At 39.1% G+C, this 17,885-nt stretch overlaps 1 protein-coding gene across 4 annotated transcripts in view; it reads left to right on the top strand.

Annotated features, from left to right (window-relative positions):
* Positions 1–17,885, top strand: part of MTUS1 (microtubule associated scaffold protein 1) — a 160,210-nt gene that overhangs the window by 87,637 nt on the left and 54,688 nt on the right. For all 4 annotated transcript variants that reach the window (XM_029226358.1, XM_029226357.1, XM_029226359.1 and 1 more), the window contains 2 exons: positions 4,330–4,464; positions 6,784–6,822. In XM_029226358.1, the coding sequence (XP_029082191.1) occupies positions 4,330–4,464; positions 6,784–6,822 (174 nt within the window). The remainder of the gene's footprint in view (positions 1–4,329; positions 4,465–6,783; positions 6,823–17,885) is intronic.

The raw sequence follows: 17,885 nt of genomic DNA, 5'->3' as shown, positions 1-17,885 counted from the left end.
TACAAACCAGCCATCATGGAGTGCTTGTACCTCCTGAACCACTGGGTTTAGGAGAATTCTGAGTGTGTGTTCGGCCTCAGTGGGACCAAGCACCATAATCAGTGAGTGGGGACCCTGTGACACCGTATGCACTGTCTGTGTGCACACTTGGTGTTCAAACCCTCTCATACATAGAGAGGTGAGGTGATTCAGCACAGCTAGGCAGTGGCCCAGTCAGGACCAGAACTCACATATTATAGGTTCCATTCCATTCCATTCCTTGAAACTAATGTGCTTCTCTTATTATATTGGAGCTTGTGCCACTGAAGAGTTTATCATTTGCATATAATAACTCTAGAATAGAGAACATTTAGATATCGTCAGGATACCCAACCGGCTGCCCCATTAGGAACTGGAATAGAGGGCAGGAGAAATACTTTAAGGGCATCACGCCTCGTAGCAAAGTACATCCTTCAAGTTAGGGTCAGTCTAGAGGAGAGCCTTTAGAAAACCAAAGGATATGAAAGTATTGGTCATAAAACTGTGTGCTGTTTTGTCTCCACCATAAAACTGTGTGCTGTTTTGTCTCCACACTTTGTCTCCACCATTAGTAAAGTGGGGAAGAGTGAAGGGGGGAGTGTGTATAGTAGATGATCAGAGAGAGTGTGTGTGTGTGTGTGTGTGTATGTGTTTATATGAGCGTGTGCACATGTGTGTATATATATGTATATATGTGTCACATATAAATGTAAATGTATGTGTGTGTTTGTACCCTGGGTCAAACTCATTTTATCCTTGAAATACGGATTTTGACCCTCGCGTGTAACAAATTGATGCGAGAAGGGTGGCAGTGAGACAGTTTGTTTCCAGGACAGCACCTCCGTTCTGAGTGTGACAGAGCCAACAAGACAGGAATATTGTGCCTCATGAGAAATGTGTCTTTTGTCTTGTGAGAAATCCTTTCACCTGAGTCCTTTGGAAACTGAAGGTCTTTGTGTTTAAAGCTTAGAAATGAAAAGCGTGGATTTAGGATCATACAGATTCATAATAGGTCTGTAAATTAAGCTCAATTCAGTTTTTCAAAATCTATGTAGGTGACTTATTTGCTGCTGAGTATAATTTTTAAAATATGTCAAGAAAAGTAAGACTCAAATCCAGATTGTTATTTTATTTTATTTATAAGTTTTTAAAAATAAGTTTATTTATTATTTATTTTTGGCTGCGTTGTGTCTTAGTTGCTGCGCACGGACTTTCTCTAGTTGCGGCAAGTGGGGGCTACTCTTTGTTGCGGTGCATGGGCTTCTCATTGCGGTGGCTTCTCTTGTTGCGGAGCCCAGGCTCTAGGCACGTGGGCTCAGTAGTTGTGACTCGCGGGCTCTAGAGCGCAGGCTCAGTAGTTGTGGCGCACGGGCTTAGTTGCTCCGCGGCATGTGGGATCTTCCCAGACCAGGGCTTGAACCCGTGTCCCCTGCATTGGCAGGTGGATTCTTAACCTCTGCGCCACCAGGGAAGTCCCCGGATTGTTATAATACATGGTTGAGACTAATAACATCATTTACTTCCCTTCTTGGATTTTGATTTAGCGTAAGTTGAAATGTTGATTGAAACCCACTACCATTTTACATGAATATCTAAAAAACCTGCTCTATGACATTTTGGTTCCATTTCTTTAAGACTCTGAAATCATTCCCCATCCATCCTTTGAAAAGTTATGTTGAATTTTATAGTAGTAGTATCTTAAGTATTTATCATTTACATTAGCTCCCTGTCAACTTGGGAGAAACCAAGTTTCCAGGTTCTGGGGAAAGAGGGAATTGGGAAAAAAAGGATAGGAAGTTGACAGAAACTTGTTGGAAAAACCAAGTTTCCAGGTTCTGGGGAAAGAGGGAATTGGAAAGAAGGATAGGAAATTGACAGAAACTTGTCAGTAGGAGGGAAGGCTCTGTGTTGATTTGGCCTAATATTGGAAGTGTTATCTGTGCACAGGAAGAACAAATATGTGGCTCCTTGTAGGGGGACTTGACGTAGATCAGGGGAGAATGACAGCATGTCTTTACAAGGTTTAAATGTGACATCTGTAAGCACTGTTGTAGGAGTTGGGACAGTTTAGCCTAGAGAAAAATTTCTAGCTGTCTTCAAATTTATAAATATTTGTAAATAATGTTGACAACTCACCCCTTTCTAGAAATGTGAGGTGAAGGAAGGGATCAAGGTTGGTAATAAAGAAATTTGTGATTATAAGTGTTGATTATTAGAATGGAATTGGATGGTTAGAATTGGGTGTTGAAGATTATTTAGAAAATAATTATAAAAAGTCCAATCTGGGTCGGTGGAGGGGCAATTAAGCCTGGAAACCAGGTGGTGAATGAATGAACCTCCAGATTTCCCTCTGGCCCAGTAAGTATACGGTGACATAAACATACTAGTGGTTTGTGTGGTTAGCAAGGGGAGACAGATAAAAAGTTTAACTTTTATGGGAATAAAGAACCATAAAACTTTCAAAGTATTTTTGTTAGGATTTTTTCCTCCTGAGTTATGGAGAGAAAAGGGCAAAGTGCTGTGTTTACACTCGAGTGTTGTGTATAACATGATAATCTCTTAGGAAGAGCCAAGCAGTGCTGTTAAAATTCCTTGTAGGAGCTGAGCTTCTGGACACTGTACTTTTTCAGTGATTACTCAGTTATGGAGAATTAAAAGGAGAAGTTTAGAATGATAAGGAAATACCGATTTTTTTCATCTTTAATTAGATCACTGCTGCTGCTCTCCTCACCCTCCTTTTTTGTTACCACTAAATAAAATTTGAAACAGCTTTGTATGTTGTTATCTTTACATGCGGGTACCATTTTTGACTTTTCAAGCCTTTCGTTTAAGGTTTTTGACCCTTAGGAGATTTTAAAATGTAGATACCCTCAGCCAAAAACAGTGCAATAAGTGATGGTGATGCTGGTTAAATTCCTAATACGGAATCCTCTCAACTGTACCAGAGCCAGGAACGCTATTTCATAGGACCTTGTTATGGACCTGATACACCTTTAGCAAAAATATAATGTGAAAATGCATTCTCATTTTGAATTCAGAGCACGGGACACAGGCCCTGCTCTTTCTTTTCCCTCTGCCTTTCCCCTGTCCCATACAAATCTTAAGGATACAGTAGAAGAATTGGGTTATTATTATTTTTAAATCCAATGAGAAGCCATAAATGTGAAAAGGAAATTCACAGTTTACAAAGAACCTATATAAACATATATAGGTTTATATAGTCTACATAGTTGTCTTATGCAACTGAAAGATATTGAGTTTTTTGATGCCGAGGGCTTCAGTCATTATTGGACAAAAGAAGAAACAAGAGTAAGCAAGACATCTACTGGAGGCTTTGTCTAAATGTTTCTCCGTGGTTTCAAATTTTCATTCTGGTAGAAAATCAACAAGTTACAAATTATCACTATTTTTTTAAAGCTGTGTTCTTTATTTCAAAGTGTCACTGTCTTTTGATATGCTAGGATTGTCTTTAGAGTCCCAGTGAAGAAAGAGAAGCAAAATCAGAGACTAGCAAAGTAGCAGATGCCCTTTCCAGGACCCATTGACATATTATACCTAAAATATAGTATTTGCTCACCTTCACTCTCACCTTTTCCCAGGAAATAGTATAGGTCTGCTTCTTTGGGAGCCCCCTTTGCCTAGTTAACTGTCGTGGACTCAGAATTATACCACAGCCTAAGCACAATTGTCTAGTGCCTCAAACTTTCTCCAGAAGTCCTTTCTTCAATTCTTTTAGTGCCTGGAAACTCCCCTCCCCCACCCCCAGAGATGATTCCTGTGTGAGTGAGAGAGGAAAGGTTTACGTGTAATATAAAAGATGGTTTTTATTATTTAGGTGGAATTCTCTTTTATATTTTAGCTTTAGGGCTTAGGTGCCTTTGTTCTGGGGCAGATGTTGGAGTTTCAGCTTCTTGCAGTGGCACAGAAGGATCAGAACCAGATCTCACCTTTGCAGCTACCAAGGAGCTTGTACATTATCGTCGTCCCTTGGTATCCACAGGGGATTGGTTCCAGGACCCCCAAGGATACCAAAATATCTCCCAACTTTTGTCTGGGATGAAAGCTGCCCTGGAAAAGAGGCATAAACTTGGGCTGTGCCAAGATGTAAGGTCACCCTGGTTACCGTTCACCCTGCATCCCTGAGGCTAGGAACTACCTGTTATCCGTCTTTGTATTCCCAACATAGAGTAATGCCTGACACGTGGTAGGTGCTTAGTGAGCACTTGTTGATTTAAAGAGGAAAGATAGGTCGTGGAAGACTCATACTGTGTTTATCTGTAAAATAAAATGTACTTTTCTGTTTTATTCCAGCTGGTAATAACGCTGTCATCAAATACGAGGAAAAACCTCCGAAACCAGCATTTCAAAATGGCTCCTCAGGATCCTTATATTTGAAGCCTTTGGTACCCCGAGCTCACGTGCACTTACTAAAAACGCCTCCAAAAGGTATGGACCTCACTGTGGAGAGAAGAGGAGGGCAAGGCTTTTTAAGTCCTTGGCTTACAGGAGGTTAAATTTTGGCATTTAGGTTCATGTTATATTGAATATTTATTTACAAAAAGTCTGGTGAATAAAGACATAATACATTTTTACACTGATGGAGCTATTCTTGTTCTGAGAGTCTGTAGGTTCTATAGCTAAAACTCGATACATATAAATCAGCAGATAGAACAAAGGTATAAGGTGAAAATAAATGAAACTTCTAGAGTTAAATTATGCGAAGGTGGTGATCTAGAATAATGAGATAGAAGTGCATGGTTTACTTCACACTTTTGGTCCAACCATGTCCCCCCGCGCCCCACCCCATGTTCTTTATCTCTTCTTCTCTGTATCACTCGCTTCGTGATTGCTACAGCTAATGAAGGTTAACTTTCAAGTTTACAACATATGTGGTATATACTTCATATGGAATGTTTTCGTGCAGCTTTATCACAGTGGAGCTGACGCACATTCGCAGTTGTTGCTTAGTGAATTGAAAGATTGCTTAACTGAAAGAATAATTGTGAATGAGAAGCTTGAGCTGTAATATGTGATGCATATTTGTATTAGAGGGTTTAAAATGCACAGAGATGTACAGCATCCTCCTTCATCCCGTCAACCATGAATAACTGTTGCCTTTCCTCCTTTTCTTTCCCTCTGCATATATAATAGCTTTGTTTTTGTTTCAAGAAAACTCAGGGCATAATATGGACATTCTCTTGTGTCTTGCTTTTTATTAATTTAATAGTATATCATGAGAGTGTCTTCATTTTAAATGGCTATGAAATAGTCTCCTGTTTTCCAATTCCCTGGTTCCTGGACAATTTCTGTCTTTCACTATGGCACGCGATACTGAGATGAACATCTCTGAATGTGAATACTATTCGTTGCTTCAGGTTCTAGTTACTTCTGTGGGATATTCCTAAAAGAGGAACCACTGGGTTAAATTGTGTGAATCTTTGTGAAATTGTTATCATATTACTAAATAACTTTCCAGAAATGTGTTAGTCTCTCAAAGCAGTGTGTGTCTGTTGCTCTGTGTCCTTCTCAATATTTGTGTGTGTGTGTGTGTGTGTGTGTGTGTTACATTATGTAAAGGATCACGTGGTAACTTGAGGTTAATTACCTAGTGAATGTTTATCAACACTTTCTTTTCTACTGAATTCAAGAGAGAATAGGCATAGGTATTGGCAAAAAGATTCTTCTGGGTACCAGCAGGTTCAAATTTAAACAAATTTCTGATGCATCAAATTACCCCTCGGTGGGATGACATCAGTATATGAATCTATGGTTTGTATTGATGATGATAAAGCCCTGTAATCTACGCATGCACCAGTAACTGGAAAGAAATGTCGAACTTTGATACTAAGATAACTTTCAGAGAGTTAGAACGGCATGATTTCTCTGATACGTTTGCAGAACAGAGAACCTCAGTATTCTAAAATGTCTTGCCATTGAATTTGTAAGCTTTTGTATCACAGAGGTTTTACTTGACTGGGAATCAATGCTGTCCATTTATAACAGCCACATATTTTAAGAGATTGTCATCTCTGTAAAATTCCACAGAATGTGGCAGCTGTTCTAACTAAATAATCTGCAGGTGACTTGCCCTAGAAATGACTCTGTCACATCAGGAAGACGTGCTCATAGTCGTCTAGTGACTTATCTTTGTAGCTCTGTACCTGTTACCACTCCTGGTTGAATTTATTTTTCAGCTTTATTGATGTATAATTGACAGTTAAAATTATATTTGATTTAATACACATATACATTGTGAAAGAATTCTCCTGGTTGTATTTTATATTGTATCAGTTTGGAGGAAAAGCTTAAGTATGTTTTCCTTCATAGCTGAATAGCAAGAGAACTGGATTTAATACTTGGCAATTTTAGAAATCACACCCTAGTAGCTGTTTTGTAGTCTGGGCCTTTTTGCTCTATCAGCAGTGGAATAGCATCAAGTGTGTAATACATGTATAAATTTAGTACTGTTAAAATTTGAATTTCAGCAGTTCTTGAACTGAAAAAATACCATAGTTTGTCCTAGCATGTTTAATTTTGACAATGAATAATATCACCCTTAAACTACTATTTTGATGTTATTTGGAATATTTTATCCTTAGATATTGTAAGTATAAACTCAATAAAGTTGATTAAATCTCAGTGGAATTTCCCATCAGGAACCTAAAATTTAGGTGTTAATGGATTGTTTTTGGAAAAAAAACTTAGTTTTTAAATGGTTTAGTTTTTTATGATATTTTCTATAAAACATAAATATTTCCATTTTAGGTCCTTCAAGAAAAGGTCTATATACAGCTTTGAATGCGGGTAAGTGACACCTTAAATATGGATGGAGAAAAAGAGTTTTTTTGTAAAGTTATATTATCATTACAAGTATTCAAGTGTATTTGCAGTGATTTTTCACTAGTATGCTTAAAATATAATTTCAGGTTTGTGGCATAAACATAACTGCTTATGACCTTGATCAGCATAGGGTTAAAACTTGGTGAGCACAATTGCCAAGCCATCTGATGCAGAAGGACGTTTTATTAATCACAGATAATTTGTTTTTTAAATAATGATATTTTTTCAGATGTGGAACATATTTAATATTTAAAATGTGGAGATGTAGAGAATGTACTTTTTTTTTTTTTTTTACAAGAAATAGGCTATTTTAAAATTGGATAGTCTTTAATTGCTAAATAATCTCAAGATCAGGTTGTTTTTTTTTTTGCGGTACGCGGGCCTCTCACTGTTGTGGCCTCTCCCGTTGCGGAGCACAGGCTCCGGACGCGCAGGCTCAGCTGCCATGGCTCACGGGCCCAGCCGCTCCGCGGCATGTGGGATCTTCCCGGACCGGGGCACGAACCCGTGTCCCCTGCATCGGCAGGCGGACTCTCAACCACTGCGCCACCAGGGAAGCCCTCAAGATCAGGTTTTAACACCTTTAATAGTTCAGCCATTTAACATTTTTCTTTTCTTTTTTATACTTCTATTGAACAAAGTCACATCCATCTCTAAGACAGCCTGCAGCCTCACTCACTGAACCTTTGAACGTCAACTGGAAATCAAAAAGCTTTGTCTCTTGAGAAGCCATAGAAGATTCATTAAAATATAGAAGTTTCTATCTTTTCTCTGTAGCTGCTTAGGTCCCCATCCAGTACTTGAATTCTCTTCTTTAGTATGCGGTTATAGGACAGTTGTATGGCTTCCAAGTCCACTGAGGGTTAGAACGGCAAATCAAAGGGGAGAAGGGTATTGTTATAACACACTGACTACAGATCATCGTGCACCGTGACAGTGTTGGCTGCTAAGGATATAAAGCTTTGCCCAAAACGAGCAAGGACCTTGTCTCAGAAAGCTTACAGAAAAGTCAAAGGACTGCACAAAAAAATATAAAATCACAAGGAGGGTTACTTGTTCCAGTGAGAGGCCTGGTTAAAGGCTATGATCTAGTGAGGGAAGCCTGGGCACGAAGTATAAATTTGTGACCCCCTGTATAGAGATAGTAATTAAAGAAAATGGGGTGGGTAACCTTAAATATGGAATAACTAATATCTTTGAGGCTCCCAAGACATGTTTGGTTTCCTTAGCTTAATGAGGCAGGGAAGTGTGACCTATTATAGGCTCTTAAAGCTAGAGAGGGCCCAGCCATGCAGAGCGATTTAAATTCTAAAGGTTCGCAAGAGCCTGAGTTTGAACATATATGTTTACCAAACTAATTTTAAAAGCCAAAAGAACTATTCTGCACACTGAGATTTTCATTTTCTTTCATTTTAAATTTCCAGCGCATCCTAATATTTAGCAGAAAAGGATAGCTAGTATGCTATAAACGACTGTATGTTAGAAAATCAGATAACCTTTATCTGAAAGCTAGATGATATGATAATTCTGTGTTTAACTGAGAAACTTCTAGAGTGTTTTCCAAAGTGGCTGCACCATTTTACATTTCCACCAGCAATGTATGAGGGGTCTAGTTTCTCCACATCCTTGTCAACACTTGCTTTTGTCTGCCTTTTTTATTATAGCCATTCTAATGGGTATGAAGTGGTATCTCATTGTGGTTTCAGTTTACATTTCTCTGATGGCTCATCAGATGTTGAGCACCTTTCAGAAGCTTATTGGCCGTTTGTATATCTTCTTTGGGGAAACATTTATTCAAATCCTTTGCCTATTTTAAAATTATTTGTATTATTATTGTTGAATTATAGGAGTTCTTTATATATTCTGAATATTAGGCCCTTATCAGATATGATTTGCAAATAATTTTCTCCCATTCTGTAGGCTGTCTTTTCACTTTTTGATAGTACCCTTTAAGGCATATTTTTAATTTTCATGAGATCCAGTTTATTTTTTTCTTATGTATCTATTTGGCATTATATCTAAGAAGCCATTGCTTAGATACAAGGTCATAAAGACTTATGCCTATGTTTTCTTCTAAGAGTTTTATACTTTTAGTTCTTACACTTGGGTCTTTGATCCATTTTTGAGTTAATTTTTGCATTTGATGTGAAGTAGGGGATCCAACTTAATTCTTCTGCATGTAGATTTCCTGCTGTCCCAGTACCATTTGTTGAAAACACTATTCTTTCTTCCATTGGAATGTCTTGTCACCTTTGTTAAAAACAGTTGGCTGTAAATGTGAGGCTATGTTTCTGGACTCTCTTTTCATGGATCTATGTGTCAGTGCCACATTGTTTTGATTACTGTGGTGTAATAAGTTCTAAAATCAGGAAGTGTGAGTCCTCTAACTTGTTCTTCTTCTTCAAGATTGTTTTGGCTATTCTGAGTCCCTTGAATTTCCATATGAACTTTAGGGTCAACTTGTCAATTTCCATAGAAAAGTCAGCTAGGACTTTGATAGAAATTGCATTGAATCTGTAGATGAATTTCTGGAGTATTGCCATCTTTACAATATGAAGTATTTTGATTCATGAGTATAGGCTGGCTTCCTTTTTAGTTAGGTCTCCTTTAATTTCTTGTAACACTTTTTTTGTACTTTTCAAAATACAAGTTTTGCAGTTTTGGGGGGAAGTATTTGTGACATTTCTGTGCTTTGGAAGCTGCCATTGATATTGGTCACAGTAAAGGGGCTGGTTAAATAAGTCTAATATGTCTGTTTTATGAATCTTGGAAAGGCAGTCTTAATTCATGTCTCAAGTCTATGATTATATGAAATATTGTAAAGGATATTTGTTTTCACAGGCATAGTACAAATAATCTCCAATATATATCTTCTTTCTACACACGGGAAAACTGTTAGCATTAGGTATTTTCCTTTGGCACATTGTGGGACTGACATGATATCTTGTTTCCAAAGCCTACCACTGACCCTCAACATATCAGTGACCCTTGATAGGTCAGGTTACCAGAATGGCGAATTAGCAACTGATTGAGAAAAGAAATGAACAGTGTGAATCACGCTGTGGTTTTGCTTGGCAAAGCCTCTAACCCTGGAGTAGAAATGGGGCATATGACAGAGTTTGAGAATGCCTACCTTCAATTCACCCTGAGTAATCAATGCTCTAATAATTGCAGTGGAAAAAGATGTATTTTAAGGGGGTCAGCATAGTGATTTAATCTAGATTGCGGGGTATGAACATGTATTTTCCAAAAATCATAAACTTCTAGTTGATGGTTAGTTATCATTACTTAAGACTAACCTAGTATTATGACGAGCCTGCTGAGGAAGTCACAGTGTGTTGCCCTTTGGAGGAACAGCTTGGATGCTAAGAAGTGGTGTCCAAGCAGCCAATGACTTTGTGGGTCATGTAACCTCTTAATATTAGCTTTCTTTTCTGTGTAATTGAAATGATTGATCACTAAGGTTTCTCCCCGCTCTGATAGCCTATGACTGCAAAGCACCTTGCCTTGGCTTTCTTTATATTCTGCTTGCAACAGTCATCTTTTAGATCGTACAGAAGACATTGCCTCCACATACAAACATGTTCCTCTGAGCATTAAATTTTATGGCTTTCAGATAGGTTTTTTTGTTTGTTTGTTTAAGCAACAAACTGGTGGAGATTAAAGTTGACCAACTTCATACATTTTCACTAGAGTACAGTCATCACTTTTTAGCGATTTGCTAAGTTCTAAAAAGTTTAACATGTAGAGGTTTAGAAATCACCCTTTAGTTTTTTGTTAATTTGTGATTTTAAATAAAATTCAGATAACTTTATATCCTGTTGTCACTTAACATAAGTGATCACTCTTTGATGACTATTACGTTTGGCATATGCGGCGGCATTTAACTACTCTGTAATGTTTGGGGTGCTTCTGTATCACATTCACAAATGATGCTCTGATGAACATCTTCACAGTTATCACCTTCAAAGTTTAGGGAAGTTTTTTTTGTGATAGATTCTTAAAAGTAGTGTAAACAAATCAAAACATATGCATATTTATAGCCACTTCAGTCAACCAAGTTGCTTTCCAAAAGCTTCATATCCATTTATACAATGACTGACAACATAAAAGAGGGCTGGCATCACCATACTCTGGTCGACGTTGGGTATTATTATTATTTTTTAATTTGGCTAGTTTAATAGTTGAAAATTCTGTATCATTATTTTAGTTTTAACCTTTAATCAGTAATTTCAAAGACAGTTCCATTATCTCGTAAGACAATGAAGAGGAACAGAAAGAGAATGAACTTTTCAGGCATTGACTATTGGTTGAAATCTTGGGATTGCCGCATTCCACTTGTGTCCTGACCTTGGGCTAGTTGCTAAGCCTCTCCAAAGCCTCAAATTTCTCATTTGGAAACGTGAGAATATTTTGGGAAAAACTCCCAGTATAGAAGTAATTTTGACGTCACAGAGTTGTTATATAAAAAACTCTCAGATGATAGCTGCCTCTGCTACTAGGGACAGTGACAAGAATAATCCTTTTCATTGTTCTTATGGTTCTAGTGGCTGTACTTTTAGAGCTCTATTCCAGGAGGTTGAATTATTTTAAATCCTTCAAGCAGGAAAAACCGGTGAAAGTCAAGAACCATCCTCATGGGGTCTAGCTGTTGTAATTTATTTAAAGATTATGGTGCTGTAAGAGTCTAGCCAACATTGGCTCTAAATAAAACTTGGTTTACTGTTTATAAGGAAGATGCTACACATACCATTACTATTATTGCCATGGTTCTACCACACATGAAATCTCTTAGGAATACCAGAGCACCAGAGTTGTATTTATCCTGCCCCTTGGTTCTTTTACACAAGATCATCAGTCTCAGGTGCCGTGGTGTCTGCCCTGGAAAGTAGGAAATGCACTGCTCCTTCCATCCCCACCACTAAATCCAGCACAGGAGGATAGGGTTGCTTTCTGTACCCCCTCTTCCAAGTGTTGGGAGATGGTTGAGAGTTGCACACCTGCTCTGAAGAGGTAATACCGGTGTGACCAGCGCTTTCTCTGGTGAGAGTAGGGATGAGGCTGTCCTTTTTTTTTTTTTTTTTTTTTTTCGGTACGCGGGCCTCCCACTGTTGTGGCCTCTCCCGTTGCGGAGCACAGGCTCCGGACACGCAGGCTCAGCGGCCATGGCTCACGGGCCCAGCCGCTCCGCGGCATGTGGGATCTTCCCGGACCGGGGCATGAACCCGTGTCCCCTGCATCAGCAGGCGGACTCTCAACCACTGCGCCACCAGGGAAGCCCGAGGCTGTCTTTCTGTGTTGGTTTATGATTATAACTCTCCTCTCACACTTAAAGAGCAAATGCTATTTTGGCATGTGTTAAATTTAGTGTTCAAATCAGGGAAAAGTATGGATTGTTCAGTAAATCTTGTTGGAACAAGGACTATCACTTTATCAGGAGCTAGAGCCCTACTTCATATACTACATGCAAATATATTCCAGACTGAAGTTTTAAACAAAAATTAGAATGATAAGAGCACTGAGAGTATACACTTGTATAGAAAAGGCCTTTCCACGAATGTCACAATGAACGAATGGGTAACTAGTTATGACAACAAAAGTTTTAGACCTCCCGTTTGTCAAAAACATTTTAAGCATGGTGATGGATGTTAATTAACTATAACTAGACTTGTGATCATTTCACAATATAGACAAATATAGGCATACGTCAGAGATACTGTGGGTTCAGTTCCAGACCACGACAGTAAAGCGAGTCACATGAATTTTTGGCTTCCCAGTACATATAAAAGTTATGTTTACACTATAGTGTAGTCTGTTAACTGTGCAGTAGTAGCATTATGTCTAAAAAAGGTACATATCTTAATTTAAAAATACAAACCAAAAAACAATTACAGTAGTAACAGCAAAGATCACCAGTCACCATAACAAATATAATAATAATGAAAACGTTTGAAATATTGCAAGAATTACCAAAATGTGACATAGACACATGAACTGACCAAATGCTGTTGGAAAAATGGTGCCATAGACTTGCTCAACGCAAGGTTGCCACAACCTTCAATTTGTAAAAATACAATATCTATGAAGCGCAATAAAACGAGGTTATGCTTGTATCGAATCCAAAAAAGACAAATACTGTGGAATCTAAAAGATAGAATGAATGAATGTAACAAAACAGAAACAGACTCACAGATAACAAACTAGTGGTTACCAGTGGGGAGAGGACAGGGAAGAGGGACAATATCGTAGAAGGGGAGTAAGAGGTACAAACTATTAGGTATAAAATAAGATACAAGGATGTAATTAACGTACAGCACAGGGAGTATAGCCAATATTTTGTAGTAATTTAAAATGGAGTTTATAAAATATGAAATCATATTTTGTACACTTGAAACTAACATAACATTGCAAATCAACTATACTTCATTAAAAGGTGGGAAAAGAAAAAAATTCGACACAAAAAAAGAAATATGAGGGACTAAGAAACATGAAAAAAGTTTACGAACATCAATTAAAATAATGTGCTGTCAGTTCTTGTCTATTTTTAAGAGTAATACCCACTATTGGTGAATGCGTGAGGACCAGGTGCCTCGTACATGCCACTGAAGGGGTATAAATTACTACAGCCTTTCTGGACAGAGACACTTTGGTGACATATAACAAAAGCCTTCTACCCTGGAATTCCATTTATCAGAATTGATTCTAGGAAAATAGTTGATTGACTTATTTATTGCTTTTCAGAAATATTTAGAAGGGGAAAAATTGGAAACAGTATGAATGGTTTAAACAGCAGGTGTTGTTTATGTTCACCGACATTTTAATGATATTTTTGAAGGCATTAAAATAACAACATAGAGGAGTATTTAATGTCATGGAAAGATAAATGTGAAATTTTTAAGTTTAAGAAAACTGGTTACAGAGCACTGTGATGTACAGGTAATTTAACTTTTTTTTTTTAATAATTTTTAAAATTTGTTTTTATTTTTGGCTGTGTTGGGCCCTCGTTGCTATGTGTGGGCTTTCTCTAGTTGCGGCGAGCAGGGGCTACTCTTCGTTGCACTGCGCCGGCTTCTCATTATGGTGGCTTCTCTTGTTGTGGAGCACGGGCTCTAGGCACGCGGGTTTCAGTAGTTGTGGCACACGGGCTCAGTAGTTGTGGCTTGCGGGCTCTAGAGCGCAGGCTCAGTAGTTGTGGCACACGGGCTTAGTTGCTCTGTGATATGTGGGATCTTCCAGGCCAGGGGTCGAACCCATGTCCCCTGCATTGGCAGGCGGATTCTTAACCACTGTGCCACCAAGGAAGACCCTAATTTAACTTTTATTTTTTAAAAAATTATACATTGAACATGTTTTTTTTCTTAGTTTTTAAAAACAAACATTGTACATGGATAAAACATTACTGCTCTTATTTTGGGAGACCAAAGAAGTAAAAGGCAGTGCCACTGATCTTGAAAAACTTATCATCTTAAGGGTGGGTGGAGGTTGAAATTTTTTCTAATTGCTTTATGTGAATTTTTGGACAGTTATTCACGATATACCTTAGACATTCTTTTCCCTACTAAGGAAGAGGACATTATGGAAATATTTGACTCTTTTTTTTTTTTTTTTGCGGTACGCGGACCTCTCCCTGTCGTGGCCTCTCCCGTTGCGGATCACAGGCTCCGGACGTGCAGGCCTAGCGGCCATGGCTCACGGGCCCAGCCGCTCCGCGGCATGTGGGATCTTCCCAGACCGGGGCACAAACCCGCGTCCCCTGCATCGGCAGGCGGACTCTCAACCACTGCGCCAACAGGGAAGCCCGGAAAAATTGGACTCTTGAGTTGAAGTTTCTACCATTGGAATAGAGATTTGAACTTAAAAATTATGATGCATAAAAATGAAGAAAATATGGCAATTAGTGTTGTGTTAGGCAGAGGAAGGAGGTAAACGTTAAGACTGATACTCCATGTTGGAGTTCTGGGGAAGATTGGTTGGATAGAGATGCTTGAATCCCTGGTTTAAATATTAATCTCCAGATTCTTGATGATCATTAACAGCAACAAATAAATCTGTCCTAGTTGGATGTATTTCCTAGCATCTAAGCAACCCTGCACAGCATATGCTAGAATCATAACATCATTGTTTTCTAAAGTCCAGTCACTAATGAAATGCACACATTCATACACAGACTGCAATGGGATCTGTGATTCTTGTTTGAACCTACTGTGATATTATTATAACACATTGACCTGCCAAACACTTATATCATCCATAAGATACCTTCTTTAGTTTTTTAAGCCTTACCAAAGACCTTATACAATTATTTATTCATTGTTTTTGTCATTAATAGAAACTCAGTTCATATCATGTGCTTTTAAGAAAGGTATTCCGTCACTTAAACTTTTTAAAAACTTTATTTTTATGACTCTGATCTCTGTTTAAAAAAAATTGGTAAAGGGCTTCCCTGGTAGCGCAGTGGTTGGGAGTCCGCCTGCCGATGCCGGGGACGCGGGTTCGTGCCCCGGTCCGGGAAGATCCCACATGCCGCGGAGCGGCTGGGCCCGTGAGCCATGGCCGCTGAGCCTGCGCGTCCGGAGCCTGTGCTCCGCAATGGAAGAGGCCACAACAGTGAGAGGCCCGCGTACCGCAAAAAAAAAAAAAAATTGGTAAAATACAGAAGTCTAAAGCAAGGGAATTAAACATCATGCCTACCCCAACTCCCAGAGTGTTGCTGATATTTTGGGATTTTTGCTCCAGTATTTGTTATTCTTTTTGTTTAAAGTTGACATCCTAATACTGATACAAATTTAAATCATCGTTTTGTTTTCCCACTTGACATCCTAACACAGGCTTTGCTGTACTTCATAAAAATTCATCTTATTCCTAATTTTTAATAACTGTAATTACATTTTTCTATCTTAGGTACCAAAAGTTCCTTAAATTTTTCCTTACTGTCCTTGGTGATCCTTATGTTCTCTTAATTCAAATTAAGACTTTGTATAATAACAAAGATGAACACTTTCTTAAATTTGGGTACTTCTTTTTTTTTTTTTTTTTTTTTTTTGCGGTACGCGGGCCCCTCACTGCTGTGGCCTCTCCCGCTGCGGAGCACAGGCTCCGGACGCGCAGGCTCAGAGGCCATGGCTCACGGGCCCAGCCGCTCCGCGGCATGTGGGATCTTCCCGGACCGGGGCATGAACCCGTGTCCCCTGCATCGGCAGGTGGACTCTCAACTACTGCGCCACCAGGGAAGCCCTGGGTACTTTTATATTTAGTATAACTAAAGAAACCACAGTGTGCACACAAGTGGTAACAGCTGATCAAATAAGTAATCAAGGAAACGTTTTGAGCCAGTTTTAAACTCTGTGCTTCCCCAAGCCCCTGAAGTATGTATATTATAAAAGTAATTGGAACTCTACAATAATTGCTTATTCGATTATTTAAAAGAGTGCACACATATAAAGTGTTTAGGAGTGCGCTTGGTGTGTAGTGTATTGTATGAGTTGGCTGTTAAGGCCCCTTTTGCTTTGGTGCACTTGTGCTCAACTGCCACCAGGGGGCAGACTGTGTTTGGGAAAGAATGGAAACCCAGCTTGAGCTGTTCTTAGTCATTCATCTCAAACATCTTTTTCCGTGTGTGTGTGTGTGTGTGTGTGTGTGTGTGTGTGTGTGTGTGTGTGTACACGCGCGTGTGTGTGTACACCTTGCTGTACAAACAAGAACTACTCCTCAGACTTTTGACTTTTCCTTCTGACTGGCACTGCTTCTCTTTATTCTTGTAGTTTCTTGCTGTGCTGTTTTTTGTTTTGTTTTTTTTTCTTTGTTTTTTGCCTTTGAAGGAAGAGTTCCCAGAGGATGGGAGACACTGCAGGCCACAGCCACACAGGGCCACGTAGGGTCACTCACAGGGAGAAGCAGGGAGCCTTGCTGTGCTGTTTACAAAGATCGTTGGCAACATTACTGTTAACTCTGTGTGGTGTAGCTTAGGGTAGTTCAAGTAGACTTTCTAATGAGTATGAAAAATTGGTGGCATGTTGCTAATTTCTTCTTTTGGGTAGTCTAGGCTAAAGGATTTCCCCTTTAACCAGGATACATTAGAGTTTACTGTTACTTAACTAACAAAACTAAACAAACAAAAAACTTATAAACAAAACAGAAAACATCCTATAGGGGGTGGTGTCCTATCTTTAATAATATCAGTGTTCAGTCTTCTGTTTATAATTTTAATGCTGATTTTTTTTTTTTTTTTTTCTTTGTGGTACGCGGTCCTCTCACTGTTGTGGCCCCTCCTGTTGCAGAGCACAGGCTCCGGACGCGCAGGCTCAGCAGCCATGGCTCACGGGCCCAGCTGCTCCGCGGCATGTGGGATCTTCCCGGACCGGGGCACGAACCAGCGTCCCCTGCATCAGCAGGCGGACTCTCAACCACTGCGCCACCAGGGAAGCCCTTTAATGCTGATTTTTATCTTAGTTTTTTTAAAACTTTTTATGGGGGTATAGTTGTTTTACAGTGTTGTGTTTATCTTAGTTTTTACAAGCTTTTTTTCTTTTCTTGGTGCGTGGGGGGAGGAGAGGTGCTTTATGGCAAATTAATTTGCGGAATCCAGGAAAAAGGTTGCGGTTTAATAATAACAAATTGTGATAGAGTGAAAAGGCACCACCTAAATGTAGCTTTTCTAGACTTCAATTCCTTGATTATTTGTGCTTGCATGGCCGTGGGTGCAATGTTTACAAGACGCCGTGTCTGTGCAGGAACAGGTTGTAATTTTCCCGCAGCTAACCCCCGGCAGGTTGTTGGGTTGGTCTCTCGACAACCTCTCAAGTGGCAGGCTGTGGGGCGAGTGAAAAGGGAGAAGGAATTACTCAAAATTTCCTTTCCTGCCTGTCTCCTTCCCTCTTCACACCCTAAATGCTCTACAGAATTTCTTGAAGAGTAACTGCTTCCTGTGCATTCTCATAGCATTTAATAGTCATTTATGGTTAACAGTTAACTACATTCATTTCTGTTACTGAGTCTTGGAAATCTTGGAAACACACATCGATCATTTT

Source organism: Monodon monoceros, unplaced genomic scaffold, assembly GCF_005190385.1.
Source record: "Monodon monoceros isolate NGI ecotype Baffin Bay Population unplaced genomic scaffold, NGI_Narwhal_1 Super_Scaffold_17, whole genome shotgun sequence".
In the NCBI taxonomy this organism is placed as follows: domain Eukaryota; kingdom Metazoa; phylum Chordata; class Mammalia; order Artiodactyla; family Monodontidae; genus Monodon; species Monodon monoceros.
This window is presented reverse-complemented; position numbering and strand designations above follow the sequence as displayed.